Source organism: Dromiciops gliroides, chromosome 3 (genome assembly GCF_019393635.1).
Source record: "Dromiciops gliroides isolate mDroGli1 chromosome 3, mDroGli1.pri, whole genome shotgun sequence".
NCBI lineage: Eukaryota > Metazoa > Chordata > Mammalia > Microbiotheria > Microbiotheriidae > Dromiciops > Dromiciops gliroides.
This window is the reverse complement of record NC_057863.1, coordinates 378,012,787-378,033,811: the sequence shown is the minus strand read 5'-3', so window position 1 is coordinate 378,033,811 and position 21,025 is coordinate 378,012,787. Positions and strand designations below refer to the sequence as shown.

The window sequence follows — 21,025 nt, the reverse complement described above, 5'->3', positions numbered from 1 at the left end:
CCAGTTTCTGATTTTATAAGCTGCTTCCAGATTTCCTACAAATGGAGAAGCTGGTATCATTGATAGGGTCTTTGACAATAGCTGCTCTCTTCCTCCCTTCTTCCACAGATCAACTACCATGCTGTCTTTTTTTTTTTTTTTTTTTTTTTTTTGTGAGGCAATTGGGGTTAAGTGACTTGCCCAGGGTCACACAGCTAGTAAGTGTCAAATGTCTGAGGTCGGATTTGAACTCAGGTCCTCCTGACTCCAGGGCCAGTGCTTTATCCATTGCGCCACCTAGCTGCCCCCCATGCTGTCTTGATTGTTTTAACACTATGACGAGAGGAGTTGGTGATCTGTTCCATATTTTACAAAGGTTAAAGAAGCACTTTCTGAAAGTTTCACTTTGCTGCTCCCCAAGGGTCTGATGGTTTCTTGTGTTAAGTATAACTTACTGTGCCATATGCGCCTTTCCCAAGGATTTCACCTTTGGTCCACAGAATAGGTTCTTCATGCTTTAAACTGTTTCAGAAAATGGCTTTTCATTCAAACTAAAAAAAGGTTTTTCCTTGTCAGAGAGCCAGAAATTGTTGCTGTACTTCTGGCAAAGTAAAGTAAAAGAATAAGAAAATCATTACAACATTCAGCTAGGACTGAAGAAGAGGGAGATGCCTCCCTGACTTTTGCTATAGGAACATGTTCCCTGTGACAGGCTTCTTCAAATTCCCTGGTGCTTTATTATAATTCTGGCTATGCAGATTTCCCAAACAATGACCAAGCAAGATTTTTCAAGGATATGCTTCTGATTTATTAGATGTATCTATTTTGACATACATTTTATTTAAGCAGTCCATCATCTCTTTACTTATATTCCAAGCATGAAAGACAAAGCAATGTGCTAGGAAGAACACCGAATAGAAAGAAGAGCTTGGTTCAAATCCTTCATTATACTGGGCAAAAATCACTTCAATTCTATCTTGCTCTGCATCCTTGTCTAGAGCATAGGAAAATGACTACTCACCCTACCACCTACTTCACTGGTTTGAAATAACATGTATGAAAGCACATTGTAGGCTATGGAAACACAATTTTTAAAAGGTATTATTGCCTCTGAGAGTGTGGTATTCTCATTGAACAGACAAATTTCCAGCCATTGTAAGCAAAATGGCCTGTGTATGTGTGTACTAGAAGAATGAGCCTCTAAAAACCGGGAAGGACATATATGTCTAGATGTGTGATTTGGGGCAAACTGTTTCCCCTTAATGAGCCTCAGTTTCATCTATCAAATGAGTAATTTGGGCTTCTTCAAGCTCATCTAATCAGTTATTTGTGAAAAAAATTTAGGTGCATCAGGGAAACTGTTACTCAAAGGAACCAGGCGTGAATGTAGACCATGTGATCATTCCATTATTTACTTAGCTGAGTTTTTATTTGTTTGTTTGAGACTCTATCTCCCTGTCTTTCAGGGCTAAAAGTACAGCCTTAGCAATATTGTTCTATGAAGAACTGTGAATGAGTTAACTATTCTCAGCAATACAATGATCCAAGACAATCCCAAAGGACTAGTGATAAAGCATACTACGCACCTCCAAAGAAAGAACTGATATTGATTGAACAGAGACTGAGGCATGCTACTTTTCACTTTCTTTAATTTTTTTCTTTTATTCAAGTTTTCTTATACAAAATAACTAATAAGGTAATGTTTTACATAATTGCACACATATAACCTATATATGATTACTTACCTCCTCAGGGCAGGGGGAGGGAGGGAAGGAGGGATCGAATTTGGAACTCAAAACTTTAAATAAAAATGTTTTATTATTTTTGGGGGGGAAACTGGGGTTAAGTGACTTGCCCGGGGTCACACATCTAGTAAGTGTTAAGTGTCTGAGGCCGGATTTGAACTCAGGTCCTCCTGACTCCAGGGCCGGTGCTCTATCCACTGTGCCACCTAGCTGCCCCTATTATTATTTTTTTTAAAGTACAGTCTCTATTCACAGCCTGATCCCATTGGAAACTTTGGCCATCTCTCTATTTTTTTTTTGTGGGCCAATGTGGGTTAAATGACTTGCCCAGGTGTCAAACACCTGAGGTCGGATTTGAATTCAGGTCCTCCTGTATCCAGGGCTGGTGCTTTATCCACTGTGCCACTTAGCTGCCTGACCATCTCCATTTCTGATGTAAGATGGTTCACCCCTCTTCAGGTAGCAGCATGATGCTACCACACCTTCCCAACACCCACATTGGTATCAGATTTAGTTTGGATATCTGATTGGCTTAATCTGACTGCAGCTCAGAATTCCTGAGCTCAAGGGATCCACAACCCTCAGCCTTCCCCATGTCAGGGATTACAGGCATGTGTCACCATACCCAGCATGTTTAATTTATAAATTCAGGTTTTCATGCATTTTACAAAATGAAGTACAAGTTAGAAAAACAACTCAAAAAAGCTAAGGTTCCTTCTACTTCAAAATTCTATAACAACACTTCCCTCCCTGGACTCTTAGGTTTAATGTCACAGTTATTAACAGAGTGATCTAAGAGCACATAAATGTTCATTTGGCAACTAATCACATGGTGTCTTGTAGCATCTCTTGTAGTGTGATAACTGGTATAACTAGGGCCCAATTAGTGAGAATTAGTGAGAACCCCCTGAAGTGGTCTCAAAATTGCATAGCATAGTTAAAACTTCAAATAGGGCAAATTTAAATACCATTTTGAGGGATTCTCACTGATTAGGACCTGCCTGTAGTCGTTTATCTCTTGCATTGTTATTTTTTTTTTTTTTGCGGGGCAATTGGGGTTAAGCAACTTGCCCAGGGTCACACAGCTAGTAAGTGTTAAGTGTCTGAGGTCGGATTTGAACTCAGGTACTCCTGAATCCAGGGCCGGTGCTCTATCCACTGCGCCATCTAGCTGCCCCTTGCATTGTTATTTATATTTTCACTAAATTTCTTTTTTAACTGCTTGAGGTCAGGGACTATATATATATATATATCCCAAACAAAATCTACATACCTTATATATAATAAATACTTGGTAAATATTTGTTGATTGATCAAAAATATTAATACTTTAACAATTAGATGTGTTGTTGAATTAAATCAATCTGCTTATAGTGAGACTTGGAATTGAATTTCCATGCAATGACATACCTGGATTTTGAGCCTTGTTGTCTCTTTGTCAAGGTCTTGGAAGGTATTTCCTCTTCCATTGATGGTGGGGTTTTGTGTTTCAGCATTTGTGTCATTTGTCACCATTTGCCAGGACTTTGCATCTTTCTCATCGAGAGCTAACAGTTCTGCCGCTAGACAACCTAATAATTCATCTGTCACTTGTTCATTATTATTAGAGTTCAGACTGTCCATAGAAATTGAGCTTGTAACACTTAAAGTTTTTTCTTCATTTTGATATGTAGTTGACTTATTTGCTAAGCTGCCATCTTCCATTGAATGCGTCCAGTTTGGGCTTAAAGTTGCCGGAGAAGATGCATTTTTTGATCTTTCTGGGAAAGAGAAATCAGTCAGCCCTTGAAGTTTATTAGAAACTCTATCAGATCTTGGGGACTCAGAAAAAGTGTGGCTGACTTTCAGGTTTCCGAGAGTCTCCATATCAAATCTTTCTTGTAATATGGACTCAATGGCATTCTCCTGACTTGGCCTTATCCAGATATTCACTGAAGCTACACATGTTGTCTGATGTTTCTCTTCAAGTTCATGGAGATCTCTGAGGCTTGTGGCAAGTATTTGACTGGGGGAATGCTCTTCATCATTTAAGGATTGTTCCACAGAAACTTTTTCCTCCCTGGACAAATCTGAGATAGGGGTGAGTTCATTCTGGTTTTGGTATGCAGCAAGATCCTCTGGAAACTGAATGGAATGAAGGAGCTGTGCTCCATCTTTACAAGAGGGAGAGGTATTTCCTGAAGATTTCATATGCCAATCAGCTGCTGCAATTACATCATCATTTTCCATATTTTCTATGATACCTGCTGTTGACTTGTGGTTTTTTTCTTTTGAAATTAAATTTTTATGCTTTTGTTTAATGCCAAGAGAACTCTTTGGGGGTTTTGCATGTCCCTTTTTCTGGGAAATTCTTACTCTGCCACTGCCATTTCTTTCATTATGTGTGGAACGGCATTTGTTTGAAAGACATCTTCCAGCTGGAGCAGAACTTGTTTCCCTGTAGAATTTGTTTTCCTGACGCCCAGCTTCTCTGACATGGCAATATACAGGAGTCCCAAACATTTCATAAATTCCTGGTCCTTTGTCAGCTGAATTGATTTCCTTGAACATATCACTATATTTGAGGTCCAAAAAATTAAAGTTTGACTTTGCTGGAGGAACAGAAACAGGAGCAATAGTCTTTTTTGGTTCAGAGTGTTTGCAGTTACAGGGAAATCCTTGCCTTTGGAGTTTCAAAGCATGGACATCTAATGGTTTGTCCTCCATGTGTGGCCCTCTCCTTTGAAGCTTGGTTGATTGCCTGGGCTTAGATTCATCAAGCCCCAAAGTGGGAAACACTTGCCTTTTCATGCTTGCTTTTGGAATAGTAGGTTTGATGGAACCCTCGATAGAAATTGTAGGGCTCCTGTTCATCTTTGTCTTTGAATCCGATTTCTTCCTGTAGGTCTTCATCCTACGTTTGTCATTTTCTTGGTGAGCAAGTCTATGGAAAGTGTTGCCATTGCTATGAAGAGAACTCTTTCTCTTTGAAAAACCCTGTTTGGCCATGGCTGGTTCCCTGGGGCATTCATTTCCAGGAAAAGTAATGCAGACCAGAGGTACCATTTCACTCATTTCTGTTCCCATTGTTTCTGATCCTGCTACTTTTGTGGATGTCTCTTTGCTCATGTGGCTTTTGGATAGTTTTGCTGCAGGGTCAGCAGTGATAACAATGGGAATGGTTGTAAAGACAAGTTCTGGAATATGATTTTCTTCACTCATCTCATTTGTAAGCCCTGATGTACTCCTCAGATTAGGAAGCTCATTTCCAGAACCTTCACTCTGGCTTTGTGTCATTACTGAAGGGTTAACTTCTTGGAGCTTGGTTTGAGTGGCATGTATCATTCCTTCATCCTGTTCATTGTCCCTACTCTTTAAGCTATGTTGATTTCTTGATGTTGTACCCTGAATATTTCCCTCTTTGGTAACTCTTATTTCACCATCATGGGAATCAATCTCTTTGTCTTTGGAAATGTTGTCTTTAAAAATGTCCTCATTCTCAATGGACACCCACAACTGACCTTTTTCAAAGTGAGAGCCTTCAAGTTGGATACCATCTTCAGCTTTCCTTTGTTTTAGATTTCCTTCCCTTTCCAGACTCTTTCTCAAGCCCTCACCTAATGAATGCCAATGATCCTTCTGAAAAGAGCACATATTCCTAGACCAAATAGAATTGTAACTGTCAGATGTTCTGAGACTATGATACACAAAGACTTTAGACTGGGTTTGTTGCAATTTATTTGGTAACTGAAAGCCATCAGATCGACTGGTGGGTTCTATGAGACCAGGCATAGGACATATGGTGCTTGAAATATGTCTTTCTGTCTTTTTAATAAGCTTGTTATTTTCTAGAAGAACAAGTTGACTTGACCCAGTAGGCAAGAAAGATAGTTGTGGTAAGGGAAACTAGAAGAAAAGAGTGAAAATTCTGATGAATATTAGAATGCTAAATGGCAATAATTATATATTCCATAGTCCTAAGTTAACACCAAGCAGAATGCTCTTTGGTCAGTGTCCCCTTGTGGAATGGTGGGACAATGTCCAAAATACAAGGATCTACAATGGATCCCAGTTTTTATGACTGGAATCTCATTTCCAAAGTCTTTAAGTATTTTTGAGAATAAAAAGGAAAAAACTAATTGATTTGGTTTTATTTTTAAAGAACCAGGCTTATCTTAAGACTCCTAGCTTTAAATATTTGAATAATGAATTTCCTGATAGATAAGACTTTGTTTTATTATGGACAAGAGACATATAACTTCCTCCTATTTGAATTTTCATAATAATTGATCCAAGTCTTGAAATTCTTCATTTAATTAAAAATTACTTTATTCTTATGTTGTAACACTGATCATCAGACTCTCAACACGATCAGAATGCTCATGGTGAATGCTTATCCAGGTAAATTACAGCTAGATGAGAATGTGTTAGAAATGTTACATACCTGATGTCTGAAAATTAGTCACCACAGGTGACATAAAATAGACCCTCATCCTTCATCCAATTTCAAGTTGAGTTGGCTTTTGTTCTTTGCCTCCAGAGGTCAGTATAACCTAATGCAAGAAATCTAAGTACATGGCCCATAGATAGGAAAACAGTCTCTAAAACGACTTAAAGTTTATTCTTCTCATCTTTTCATTCCCTGGACAGTGTGCATATTGCATAGTTTATTGTGTCAACATTTTCATAGGTCCACATGAAAAAAGGTAGTTAAGTCGGGGTTTATCTTATTTAATACTTCTTTCTATAATCACTGTGGGTACCTGTGTATGAGGAGAAAGGGAGGGCTGCAAGATGAACACAGGATTTAGAAAGAAAAAAGAAGTCACATTCCCTTTTTGGGGTATATTTTCTTACCTCTAAACTAGAATTTTCCTCCATTTCAAAGAGATGACTGAAGAATAAATGAGGTATTGAGCCACATTTGCCCAGTGCCTGAATTCTTCCCTGATAGCATATATCAGCTTTTTGGACAGACAAGCAGCCTCAAAGCCAGAGAGCCTGAGGTTTAAGTTTCAGCTTTGACACATGCTGACTGGGATCCTGAGCAAGTCACTTGAGCTTCTCAATGTTCTAGGTCAATGGTGTCTAATTAAAAGAGAAACTCCCTGCAGGCCCATCTTGACTCAGACTACCACAGATTAACATTAACTTTATTGTATTTTTATTTATTTTTGTGAAATCTTTCTCAATTATGCTTTATCTTATTTTTGCTGCAATATAGAGTTTTGGGGGTGCTTGGGACCCAAGGACCAAGTTGGACCCCCTAGGCATCTAAAACTATAACAAGTAGAGGAGGTACTGATCTGCTTTGTTAGAGGGAGTTTCAAAATCTGGGAGTGATCTCATTCCATCCTATCTTCTCTAGCAAATTACCCCCTCTTTCATCCCTACTCTATCACTAATCTTCAGGTTCTACCAATCTATTGGCATATTGCCTAATACCTATGACCATGTTTCCCAAATCCTAAAAACAAACAAACAAAAAACCCTGGCTCCATCCATCCCTGCTAGCTTATATCCTATATCTGTCTTTCCTTGTATGACTAAACTTGAGAGAGCCATCTGTGATGGTCATGTCCCCTTTCCTCTCACTTTCTTCTTAACTCTCTGTAGTCTGCCTTCTGACTTCTCCATTCAAATGAAAATTCTTTCTCTAAAGTTACTAATAATCTCTCAATTGCTGAATCTAATGGGCTTTCCTAAATCCTCATCTTTCTCCACCTCTTTGCAGCCTTCAACACTGTCAATCACCCTCTTCTCTCTAGGTTTCCATGGCACTATTCTATCCTGGTTCTCCTCCTGCCTGGTTGAATGCTCCTTCTCAATTTCCTTTGTTGGATCTTCATCCAGGTCACACCTGCTAATCTTGAGTATCTCCCAAGGCACTTTTGCCTTCTTCTTGAACTCTCTTCTTCCTTTCTATTATCTCACTTGATGATTTCATCAACTCCCAGAGAGCCAATTATCATCTCTATGCTGATGATTCTCAGATCTATTTATAAAGCCCTAACCTCTCTCTTGACCTCTAGTCTCATCTCTAATGGCCTATTGGACATTTTGTACTGGATGACCTGTAGACATCTTAAACTCAGCAGTTCAAAACCAAACTCATCTTTACCTTCAAACCCTCTCTCCTCTTTCAAACTCCCATATTTCTGTTGAAGATACTACCATCCTCCCAGTCACCCAGGCTCAGAACCTAGGTGTCATCAAAGAATCCTCACTCTCTCACCCCTTACCCCTTCTATCCAATGAGTTAAGTCCTGTCATTTCTACCTTTGTAACATCTCCAGCAGATACCCCCTTTTCTTCTCTGATACTGCTACCATCCTGGTGCTGCCCTGCATCACCTCACAGCTGTTCTTTCTGCAACAGCATGCTGGCTAATCTCCCTGCCTCTAAACTCCCCTCATTCCAATCCATCCCCCAACACAACTGCCACAATGATTCTCCTTATATGCACAGGTCTGACCATGTCACCCGCCACCCATTCCCTAAATTCTATTCCATACAAGACAAAATATAAATCAGTATGCTGTTCAAAGCCCATTATAACCTCTCCTAGGTTTCCAGTCTCCCTCCATATATTCTAGTGACACCAGCTTCCTTGTGGTTCTTCTTGTAAGACACTCCATCTCTCAATTCTGGCATTTTCATTGCCTGTCCCCCATGCCTGGAATTCTCCTCCTCCTCATCTCTTCCTCCTAGTCTCCCTGGCTTTCTACATTTTCTAGGTAAAGTCTTACCTTCCCCAAGTCCCCCTATAATGCTAGGGTCTTTCCTCTAAGATTATCTCCAATTTATAATATATATGTATATATACACATCTTGTTTGTACATAGCTGTTTGCATCTTATCTCCATCATTAAGCTCCTTCAGAGAATGGATTGCCTTTTACCTTTCTTTGTATGCTTAGCACTTGGCACAGTGCATATCACTTCATAAATTCTTGTTGACTAACTAGGAGTTCCCACTTGTATTATATTTCATTTAATGAAATAACAGGCCCAGTCCCTATCCTTAACCCTATTCTAAACTCGTATTTCACATATTGATTGCAGGATACTAACTGATGATTTACTTGGAAGAGTTAAAGTAGCCCTTTCAAAATGCTTTAAATAATACCAGCAATGATTTAAAGATAGAGAAAATTTAGTTTTGTATACCACCTCTGCTAAATTTTTTTTCAAATTCTAGGTGCTATTAGAATGAAGCAAACCTATTGCTATAATTTATTACATTATATGGAAGAGACTTGAAAATTGAGACAAGAAAATGCAAAGGACTAATAGCAAATACCACCCAGTATCTCCTTAGAAGGTGAGTACTTGTTTCTCCAGGAAATAATTACTAAATTTTCAGAGTTATTGAGGGATTTCTTAGCTGGAAAATGTTCCTTAACTTCTATTTTTGTTTTTATTTCAATTATTCTAGAATAACATCTTACCTCAGTTCTTCGGCCACTAAGTTTGACAGCAGGTGTGGTAAAACCTTTTAAAAAAAGATTAATAACATATTGGACATTTATGATAGTAAACTTGCAGTCAACTTGGGTGGGGTGTTGGTAGGGAGGAGGGTGTTTTTGGCCAAAGTATATTATGGAAGGACATGAAAGTTAAGTATGATACTTATGTCATGGTACTTCATTGGATCATAGATTCAGAACTTGAAGAGACATTATTCCAAGGTCCTCATTCAACAAATGAGAAAATTGTGGCTCAAAGACATAAAAGGATTTGTCCAGAGTCAAGGAGTCCCCTGGCTCCAAATTCAGAACTCATTTCACAGTGCTCTTTATACCCTCAACTCAATCCCTGTTTCACCTTTCTAGGTGAGATATGTGCCTTATCTTCTGTACCTGATTCATGCCTAGGAAAAGGGGTTTGCTGGAGCTAGCTCAAATCAGCTTATAAGAGTCACTTCTTAAATTGTCAGTGTGAGCATGAAGTCTTCAGAAATTGGCAAATGCCACAAATTAAGGTTTGATTTATTGTTTCATTGACTTAAGATGGTAATGGAGAAAATGTTAATAATGAAAATTAAACTTAAAAGTTTGTTATAAATTTTTGTGGCCAGTACTTCCGATAAAGGCCTCATCTCTAAAATATATAGGGAACTAAATCAAATTTATAAGAATCCAAGTCGGGGCAGCTAGATGGCGCAGTGGATAGAGCACCGGCCCTGGAGTCAGGAGTACCTGATTTCAAATCCAGCCTCACTTAACACTTACAAGCTGTGTGACCCTGGGCAAGTCACTTAACCCCAATTGCCTCACTAAAAAAATTTTTTTTAATTAAAAAAAAATAAAAGAATCCAAGTCATTCCCCAATTGAGAAATGGTCAAAGGATATGAACAGGCAGTTTTCTGATGAAGAAACCAAAGCTATCTATTCCCATATGAAAAAATGCTCTAAATCTCTAATGATTAGAGAGATGCAAATTAAAACAACTCTGAGGTACCACCTGACACCTGTCAGATTGGCTAAAATGACAAAAAAGGAAAATGATAAATGTTGGAGAAGCTGTGGAAAAATTGGAACACCAATTCATTGTTGGTGGAGCTGTGAACTGATCCAACCATTCTGGAGAGCAATTTGGAATTATGCCCAAAGGGCGATAAAGCTGTGCATACCCTTTGACCCAGCAATACCACTTTTAGGTCTTTTTCCCAAAAACATCATGGAAAGGGGAAAGGGACCCACATGTACAAAAATATTTATAGCTGCTCTTTACGTGGTAGCAAGGAATTAGAAATTGAGGGGGTGCCCATCAATTGGGGAATGGCTGGACAAGTTGTGGTATATGAATGTAATGGAATACTATTGCACTGTAAGAAATGATGAGCAGGAGGAGTTCAGAGAAACCTGGAGGGTCTTGCATGAGCTGATGATGAGTGAGATGAGCAGAATCAGAAGAACATTGTACACAGTATCATCAACATTGAGCGTTGATCTACTGTGATGGACTATATTCTTCTCACCAATGCAATGGTATAGAAGAGTTCCAGGGAACTCATGATAGAAGAGGATCTCCAAATCCAAGAAAAAAAAAAAGAACCATGGAGTATAGATGCTGAATGAGCCATACTATTTCTTTTGTTTTTGGTGCTGTTGTTTTTTTTCTATTTTGAGGTTTTTCATCATTGCTCTGATTTTTTCTCTTATAACAGGACTAATGCAGAAATAGGATTAATGTTATTATGCGTGTATAAATATATATATATGTATATGTATATAGATATATAGATATAACCTATATCAGATTACCTGCTGTCTAGGGGAGGGGGAAGGGAGGGAGAAAAATCTGAAATTGTAAAGCTTGTATAAACAAAAGTTGAGAACTATCTTTACATGTAACGGAAAAAATAAAATACCTTATATGTAAAAAAAAAAAAAAAGTTTGTTATACATACATTCTCCTAACCCGCCCTGTCCCAGAAATCCAGGGGTTTTTTTTGTTTTTGTTTTTGTTTTGTGAGGCAATTGGGGTTAAGTGACTTGCCTAGGGTCACACAACTAGTAAGTGTTAAGTGTCTGAGGCCAGATTTGAACTCAGATCCTCCTGATTCCAGGGCTGGTGCTCTATCCACTGCACCACCTAGCTGGCCAAGAAAACCAGGTTTTTTTTGTTGTTGTTTTTTTTTAGTGAGGCAATTGGGTTTAAGTGACTTGCCCAGGGCCATACAGCTAGTAAGTGTCAAGTGTCTGAGTCCGGATTTGAACTCAGGTACTCCTGAATCCAGGGCCCGTGCTTATCAACTATGCCACCTAGCTGCCCCCAAGAAAGCCAGTTATTAAACATTTACCAGCATACAACTTCCTAGGAGTACTTTTATTACTTTAATATCAGATTTAAGGGGATCTCATAAACTGGAAGTGAGTTGCAGTGAACAGTTATTGGCCCTGCAAGGAGGTAGGTTTGAAAAGGAGAGGTCATTCAAAGAACTCTAGGCTCTAGTCTGGACTCTGGAAAAGAGGCAGTAGACCTCTTCCTTGTCAATGAAGTGGTGAAACTCATGATCTGCCAACTAGGATTACCCTTCTAATTATATTCCATTGGTCCTTGTGATGGGTTCTTCTTGTTCCCAAACTCTAAACTAGATTTTCCCATAAAACTGAGGATCTATGGTGGGCCTTTCACCAATCCAAAAGTTTCTTTTTTTTTTTTTTAAACGGGGCAATGGGGTTAAGTGACTTGCCCAGGGTCACACAGCTAGTAAGTGTCAAGTGTCTGAGGCCGGATTTGAACTTAGGAACTCTTGAATCCACAGCCAGTGCTTTATCCACTACGCCACCTAGCCACCCCCAAAAGTTTCTTAATGCAGTGCCATCATTACTGCACATAGATCTATGTGTGTTCCCCAGCATTTATTGTGTACCCAAGAATTTCCATCTCCTTGACATATTGGCACTTTTCCAACTTGGCAAATAGCTAGTACTAACATAGCTACTGGAGGGCAGCCCAGACAAATTAGATGTGCTTGGCATCATCACAGGAGTAAATGAGGAAATCATTGAGACAGACCACCACCTCCTGCTCTAACATAGGCCCTGAAATAATAAATGTATGAACTTCTGAAAAAAGTTCTTCAGGAGCATTGTGCAAATTGAAGTGCATAGTCCAGTATTAATTTAGGCAAAGCAGGTTTGACAATGTATCCTACATTCATTTCCTTTTTGTGTTTAAATTCGATACATCTATCAAATCCAGCTTTTCCAGAATTCTGTTCAGAACACTAATTTCCTTCTTATTTATCTTTTTTTTGGGGGGGGGTGAGGCAATTGGGGTTAAGTGACTTCCCCAGGGTCACATAGCTAGTAAGCGTCAAGTGACTGAGGCCGGATTTGAACTCAGGTCCTCCTGACTTCAGGGCCAGTGCTCTATCCACTGTGCCACCTAGCTGCCCCCTTATTTATCTTTTGATACCATTTTTCAAATTGTGAATGAGGGACATTTAAATTACTTATAATTATTATCTTACTATTTAGGTATTTCATATTTTTGCTAACTTTTCTTTTAAGTACTTAGGTACTAGATGATTTAGGGAGTATCTACCTATATTTATATTTAATATTGATATTGTTTCCAACAGAGTCAGATGATTGTGTATATTGTATATATTGTCAGATACAGTCACTGTATCAGATTTTTTTCTTAATTATTTTATTTTTTAGAAAGGAGGGTTCAATATTGGATGGAGGAGGGAAGGATTTCACCTTTCCCCTCTAAAATAACTGTGATAGTAAGACAAAAGGCATTAATAAGGCATGTTCTTATATGTATGTGTGTGTTCTGTGGTTGCTTTAAGAATAATGTAGTTTCCCTGTTTGTCTCTCTTGACAGTATCTATTTTTACTGATGCCTTATCTAAAATCATGACGGCAATTCCTGCTTTTTTGGATTTGCCTGAAGCATAATAAATTTTATTCCAACCACTCATTTTAACTCTGTATGTCTTTATGTTTTATTTATGTTTCTTGTATGCTGTAAAGTATTGAGTTCTATAATCCATCCCACCATTTTTTTCTGTTTTATGAATATTTAGTCCATCAACATTCACAATTATAATTATTACATTTGTACTTTCCTCTATCAAATTATGTTAAATCACTTTTTTAGTCAGTACTAGGCACCTACAGTTTGTTTGCTTGCTCCTCCCATAAATATCTCCCAGACTCTATTGTTCAGCCTTAAACTCAAATTTCTTGATTATTCTTTTATTCTGTTTTCATCTCTGCCTCTGTTTGTCTCTGTATCTCTCCCTCTCTCCCTCTTCCTCTTCCCACCCCCAACCTAGATTAGAACATGGTTCAGACTTTCCCCATCTCTCCCTAATACCCCACATTGCCATTTCATGATCATCTCTAGCACCCCATTCTAAGAAATATTCATTCAGTTAATCCTGTTTCTAGAAGATTTTAGGATCTAATTTACCCAAACATACTCTGTTTTCTTAGTGATTCTCATACAAGGTAAGGTGTCTAAAACTTTGTAGCCTTATCACCACTTTTCATCTATATCTCTTCATGGAGTTCCACAGGGTCAGAAATATTACTTCAGGTCTTCCTCCCTCCTCTCTTCTTCTCTCCAATAAAATACATTTAGTTTATCTCCTTTGGTACTCCTTTTCACAAATATTTTTACTATTTTCTCCCAATGACCTTCAGACAAGAGATATCTACAAAAAAAAAATCTTTATTTTCTCTTTGCAGGATATAAACTTTGATTTATACACCAAGTCTTTGCTTATCATAAAAACTTGTCTCTCCAGGAGAAATGAATAAAATTTCTCCTTTTTTACTGAAAAGTAACTTTCTCACATATGGCTAAGTTTAAATACACATGATATATTATTTTTAGGATACAAATTTATTTTCTGTGCTTTTTCAGAATATTATATTCCAGATTTTTCATTTCTTTCTTGTGGTAGATAAATAGTTTTGTGAGATTCAGATTGCTTTTTTCTTGATTTGTAAAGGTCCTGATCCGCCTGATTGTTTTGTGTATATGTGTGTGTGTGTATGTGTGTGCGTGTGTGAGATGCTGTAGGTATAGAATTTGGTGACTACATTTCTAAAGGAATTTAATATAGGGCTTATCTCCGTTAGAGTACTGTGGATTCTGAAAAATCTCTGATTTCCTCTGCTACTGCTGCACCACCCTCCAAACTGGACCTCCAGACTTGATACCCAGGAGGAGTTAGCAGCTCAGCAACAACCCCTATCATGGTGCTATGTTCTTCATTTTCAGTCTTGCCACCTGTGGAAATTTATTTTGATTTGGGGACCCTACCTTTGGGCTGAGATTGGAAAGCCTTAGGCCCTCAGGGTCTCTTCTGTGTGGGAAGGGCTAGTGCCCCTCCTCCTCTGCTTCAGCTGAGCCAAGAAGCCCTGTGGGCTGTACAGGACGCCAGGTCAGACAGCTGGGGGAAAAAAAAAAGCCCCCAGCTCCCTCCGACCTGAGCGGAGCTATGCGAGAGATCCTGGACTGGTCCAGGCTCGGCTCTGGCATAGCCTGAGGCACATGAAGCTGGAGCACACACCCCCACCCCCCCACCCCCTGGCACCAGCCGCAGCCCTGGCTAGCGGATAAGCTTGGTGTGTGGGTGCAAGGAAGCCCCAAGATTTGAGTGGAGAGAAGAAAAGCAATATATAGACCTGGGAGTTAGACAGCAAGGGGGTGGACAAGGATGGTTCGGTCGGATGGGGGCGGACGAGAGAGGCTGAGAAGAGGTTCAGACAGACAAGAAGAGGTCAAGAGGCAGGAGACGGCAAAGATTCTGACTAGAGAAGGGGCAGCAAAGGCGGCAGAGGGCAGACTGACAGAGCAGACAGACAGAAGGTCGGTGAGAGAGGAACACAGGGGTTCAGCAGTGACAGTAAGGAGAGGAAAGTTAGAAGCAGGGGGATTTACAAAGTGAAAGGGTACAGGCAGAGTTAGTGAAAGTAGCTGAGCAAGTGAGTGCCCTGAGGCAGGATAAGGTTCAGGCCCTTATTGTATTAAAAAAGTTCAAAGCACAGCAGGTGGGAAAGAGATGCAGTGGAAAGAGACCGCAGGAAAGCAGTCAGGTTGTACATTTTATTTCCCTGTATTCTTAATTTTAAATAGTATCTCATAAATAAACTCTGCTTTGATTATTTAGATAAGAGCCTTCTTAATATTTTGCTTATCAATTTGGGAGTAGAGCAGTGTGGTGGAACTTTATAAACGGCCCACATTAAATTAATAGCAGTCAGATAGCCAGTTAGTCAAAAGTCCCAGAATTAGTACTCCAGTCAAATTAGCCCCTATATTAGTCCTATTCACAAAAATATTTCTACATTTGAATGGCGACCACAGCAGGACTTACGGCCCAATTATAATTTATCTAAACCTATAATTTTTAATAAGTCAAATTATATAATTTTTCCAGGTTAGATTAGTTAGTTATTAATAATTAATTTTTTTACATACCCATGTGCTCCTCTCCCCAACCTCTTTATACTTCCTTCTCATAGAACTATCTTCAAATCAATGCTATCATTGCCTCCAGAAAGGATATGTTGATTGACTTCCTATTGTCCCATTCACCATCTTTGTGATTTCCCAGAAGAATACACCCTCTCTTGGCCACTGCTCTCCTTTATGTGCTGTCTCCTTCTATAAGGAAATGGAGCTTCTTGGGGTTAGGAACTGCCTCTCTTTTTATATTTGTTTCCTGGTGTTTAGCATATAGTAAATGTTTAACAAATTATTTTTCATTCTTTATTCATTCATTATTTTTCTTTGGCTTTTGAGAGTTCAAATTTCTAGAATTTCTTCCTTTAATTCTTTTATTGAGCTTCTAAACTATTACTGACATTCTTACTCTTGCCTCATCATTTCTGAGGGTCTAATAGTTGTGTTGGAATATTATCGTTCTTTTATGGGAGTTTCATTTTACTTTCTTTTACCCCAATTTATTCTTTTTGACATTTTCTTGTACTGGAGAAAAAAATTCTGCCTTGGGGTCTGGCAGTGGCTTATCATGAACATAGCAAACAACTGTTACCAGCATTGCTTCCAGAAGTTCTGGGAGTGTGTTGCCTGAGTCCCACACAATGGCCAAATTATGCAATACCAGCCAATAATTCCAGGGACTAATAGGGAGAGTAGTGAAAGAATTATACTGAGGCCGAATACGTTATAATATTTCCTTCCTTCCATACTTGCACAGGTTTGTTCTCCTGTTTAGGTAACAGGTAGAGACAATCATTAATCATTTTGATTGCCACAGATGTGGCACAGGATTGCTAAGGTGATTATTCACTCTAAGAAAATAAGTTCAAAGTGATCTCCAAGTTCACCATATCCACAGTATCTGGTGTTTTGGAAATTTGAATTTGAGTCACCCCGCCAAACTCTAAAAACTACCCCCAAATTGACCTTTAATTACTAGGAGGCAGCCCTGTAGAAAGGCCATAGAACTGGACATAATCCCTGCAATCAAAAGCAGGATTCAACGTGAGCACATTGGGGAGATGGGTGGCTACTTCCAGTTAGGCTAATTCATCACATATAGGCATGGCCAAAGATCTCAAAAGTTCCTCTAAGGCAGGAACCATGGCAATATTGACTTGCAGTCTGAATGAAAACTGTCGTAATCAAGCCCTTTTCTCCCTACTCAAGCTGATAAATCTTAAAGTTGGTAATATCAGAACAAGGTGGGGGTATTAAAGGTCTTTGGAGTTCCTGAAAGAACTCCTCCACATTATTCAAGAGTATTCAGCAGATAGCTTGTCCCAGAGAAAAGACAAAGATCAGGGGTTTCTCCACAAATGATTTGCATTGCCATTATGCTCTGTGCTCTAGGTCACTCCGCCAAACTCCAAAAACTACCCCCCCCAATCAGTTCATAGCACTACCAAACCAATCTCCCCCAGCCCATATGCAATCTCTATTCTCATTCCCCCATTCCATTTGTTCTCATGATGACTCCTAAACTTACAACTAAGCTCCCAAGTACCACATTTAGAGTAATAGAGTGATTATTTCACTCTCTAACCTTATACAAACATACTGTCAAAACACATAGGCCCATTCCCTAATCTCCCTCAAAGACACAGGTTCCACAATTCCATTGTGATTACTGACCCCCTTCTACATTATAGAATTCCAGGCTATCCTGTCAAACCACCAATCAATCTATACAGCCCTGAAGTTACTTCCTGACACAAAAGAGCATTGGATTTAGAGTCAGAGGACTTGGATTCAAATTCTGGCTCTGCCACATACTACCTGTATGGCTTTTACTTTTTCACTTAACCTATCTAGGCCTCTGATTTTGTTCAGTCTTTCAATTGTGTCCAGCTCGTCATGAATCCATTTGGGGTTTTCCTGACAAAGATCCTGGATTGGTTTGCCAGTTTCTTTTCCAGCTCATTTTACAGATGAGGAACTGAGGCAAACAGGGTTATGTGACTTGCCCAAGGTTGCACAGCTAGTAGAGTGTCTGAGGCTGGATTTGAACCCAGGAAGATGAGTCTTTTTGATTCTGAGCCCAGGGTTCCATCCACTGCACCATCTACCTCCCCTACAGGTGTCCATTTTTTGATCTATAAAATCAAGGGATTAGACTTAATGACCTCTAAGCCTCCATCAAACTCCAGATCTATCACTGACCATGACTAAGCACCTGCTTCCTCTTGTATCCTCACCTATAATAGGGAGAGACAGAAAGGAAATCCTTCACAATGAATGTTTCTTTTCTTCTTAGTCCCATAGTATCCTATGGTACAGAAACATTAAGCAAGAGACTTTGGAAATCCTCTGGTCAGTTGATGGAAGGATTTGTGAGATTCATTGTGTTTCTAGTCTTTATGTCTCACCTAGAGAAGAGTCAATATATGTCAATGATTGGACAAATCTCCAGGCACAGGAAGGACAGTGTCGCCTGGGTCTGAGGAGGCAGGTTCTAAGTTGGGAGGAGAGCAAGGATAAATCAGAAAGCCAGGCTGAGTTTCTACTAATGTATCTCAAATGCCCATCTGAGGACTGAGATGTGGAAAACTACTTTCCATGCACCAATTTAGAACCAGGAGAGTCTATGTAAAATTAAGAAACTCAAATTTAAAGAATGTCAAGAAGCTGACTCTTGGCATGACTCAACCAATTCCCCTAAAGCTTTGGCTTTTTTATTTGTGTTTCTTCCTTGCTGTCAAAAAATGTTAGCCAGGTCACAAGTAGGATCTGCCAAGCTTCCTTCTGACTAAGCAGAGATAGCCCAGGGTTCTGAGCAGGTATTTCTGAAACTGTTTCTTATATTGCAGAGTTGATTTGTTTGAAAGGAGAGAGAACAAAGAAGTCAGAGGAGCCCCTTTTTGTCAAAGAGCAACGTGGTCCTAGGGAGGCTGATTATGTGGTTGGATTTCCCTGTGTATCTGCATTTGTGTTACCCTTTCTTGGCTCTTTCTAGAGTCTCATGTGCTGGGCTGAGCTCTTGGGTTGCTAGAAGTCTTTTATTTTTTGAAAAATTACTGATATTTCTTATTTTTATATCACCTTCATTTCCCAATATAGCTTTACATAATGCTTCTCTACCTTCCAAGATTGTGAATCCTAACATCATGTGCCTGCCTATAAAATGAAGATTTTACTATATTAGCTAAATATAAATACTATGCATTTCAAAGACTGCCTAAGGCTATGATTGATGGAATATTATGCCTGCAATCTGTATTAGGACTATATTCCTCATTATTCTTTAATAAAGGGCTTGGAAAATACTTTGGGCATACAAAAGCACTTGGCTCTTTTATGACATCTACATGATATCACCATGGTTTTGTGTTCTCAATGTGCTACATTATTTCATATGGTCAGTACATTATTAGACTATATGCTAATTTAGGGATCTCCTTTAAGATTTTTCAGCAGACACGATTTCATGGGTTGGTATGAAACTGTGAATACGCTACTTAAAAATCCTTAAAATCAGAAAAGAAGTAGGCTGATCACAGGGCAAGAGTGAGGGATAATTGACAGACAGTCCATGTCCTCCACTGGTATCCTTACAATGTCAAGAGAATAGAAAGAAGGTCCAAAGGGTTCTTAGCTGGCTTCCTTGTTCTCTCTTAGTCACCCAGTTCTACCCTATAGGGGTGAAATTATTGGAAGGCATTGGCAAAAGTCACACAAGATGGACAGGGATGGATAACCATAATTCAAATCATTGGAGAGAATACTCACACTGATGAACTCACAGATCCATTTGAAAATTTACAGTATAAGGAAGGTAAACATTCAAGGAAGATAAAAATGTTGCATGTAGTTCATAACTTTATTTATCTATGTAATAGGTTTTCATCATCCACCCCCAACCCCAGCCCATAGGGTATATGCAGATATTCTCTGTCTGCTTCTAGGTAGGTATGACTCATAATTGGGTTGAGTTCCTCCATTAGGCAGAAAAGATAAGAATGCAGGATACCAAACCTAATAGAAGAGACTGATTCCAGCTGTCAGGTTGGAGGTACTTTCAAGAGGACAAGATAAGCTTCTAATTGTGGGGTGGAGAAAGTAAGGGTCCTTCCCTACCCCAGCAAAAAAAAAAAAAGACAAGGCAGGGGCCTTCCAGTTCCTTACCCATTTTTGGACTGAAATAGCCAGATTTGTACTAGAGTTCCTTGGCTATCTTGCCTCTCCTTTTGTGTTTCCTTCCTTCCATCACAGACTCTGTGAACATGTCAATGCCCTGGAAAGCCTGCAAGTGCTGTTAAGAAGAACAGTATCTACCAGAATTGTTGCAGCAATGGTAGCAGGATTGGATTTGTGATACGGAAGACATTGGCTTCAGAAAGGAAGGGCCCAGAAGAAAAATCCTCTTTGGTTTTTGATTAACTATGTGGTCAGAGGAAGTGAAAGGTGAATTGGCTTACTAGCAACATTGCAAAAAACCTGTTTAGATCTCAACAAAGCTTGAGTATTAGCCTTCTGGTTGATTTTAATAGTAATGATAAGTACTGTATTCTGTTCTAATTATTGTATGATTCTTTATTTCTTAGCATTCCCTTTTCTGTGTTGAAATAAATTACCTGTTCCATACCTGATGTCTATTTGTATAATGGGTACTTTTAAACTTTTCCCCTTTGCTAGGAAAAAGCTTTATGCCATTTCTAAAATTATCAATTCTTTCAGTAACAACCTTCTAGTGGAGAAATGAGCCAATGAATATGAAAATTGGGAGTCCTATTTCCCCACTGAGATATCAGACTACCCCCAGAACAATGAACCCAGGGCAAACCAAGATGGAAAATAAAGAATAGGGATCAACATAAGTTGACAGTCCCTGTGGTCTTAGCCAAGCAGTGCCTACCTAGCTCTTATGTTAGATGTATTGAAATGTTTTAAAATGTTGTTCAGAAGAATCCATTGTATCATATCTGCAAAAATATCTAGGCTATATGGATTCAAGTAGCCTATGTATTCATAGAAAGTAAATTGATTTGTCATGTTATCAAGAAAACATTTGGAATGGGTATATCACCAAACTTACCATCAGATTGAGTGTGTTGACGCTGTGCTTTCATAAACTGGAAGGCATTCTTACCCATTACAGACTTCGAAACATTAGGTTCTGAGGAATGTCTTGGCACCAGAAAATCAAAGTCAGCATCATGCAGCTGTTTTAAGCTTTCCTCTTTCTTGAAAAGGAAAGGTAACATAGTCTGTTGCCTCATTTTGAATTCCACCATCTCAGTTTCATTTGGAAGAGAAAAAGAGTGCTCACTTGCCCACTTTCTGTGCACTGACGTTGTCTGACTAAGAGGGAAAACAAAACCTCATTCAGAACTTATCTCCCC

At 39.0% G+C, this 21,025-nt stretch overlaps 1 protein-coding gene across 1 annotated transcript in view; it reads right to left on the bottom strand.

The window, feature by feature from the left end:
• The window catches only part of MAP3K19 (mitogen-activated protein kinase kinase kinase 19), a 59,336-nt gene that overhangs the window by 8,153 nt on the left and 30,158 nt on the right, over window positions 1-21,025 (bottom strand). Inside the window, 5 exon segments of the mRNA XM_043996768.1 lie at window positions 435-508; window positions 511-580; window positions 3,135-5,609; window positions 9,154-9,197; window positions 20,719-20,984. Coding sequence (XP_043852703.1) covers window positions 435-508; window positions 511-580; window positions 3,135-5,609; window positions 9,154-9,197; window positions 20,719-20,984 — 2,929 coding nt within the window.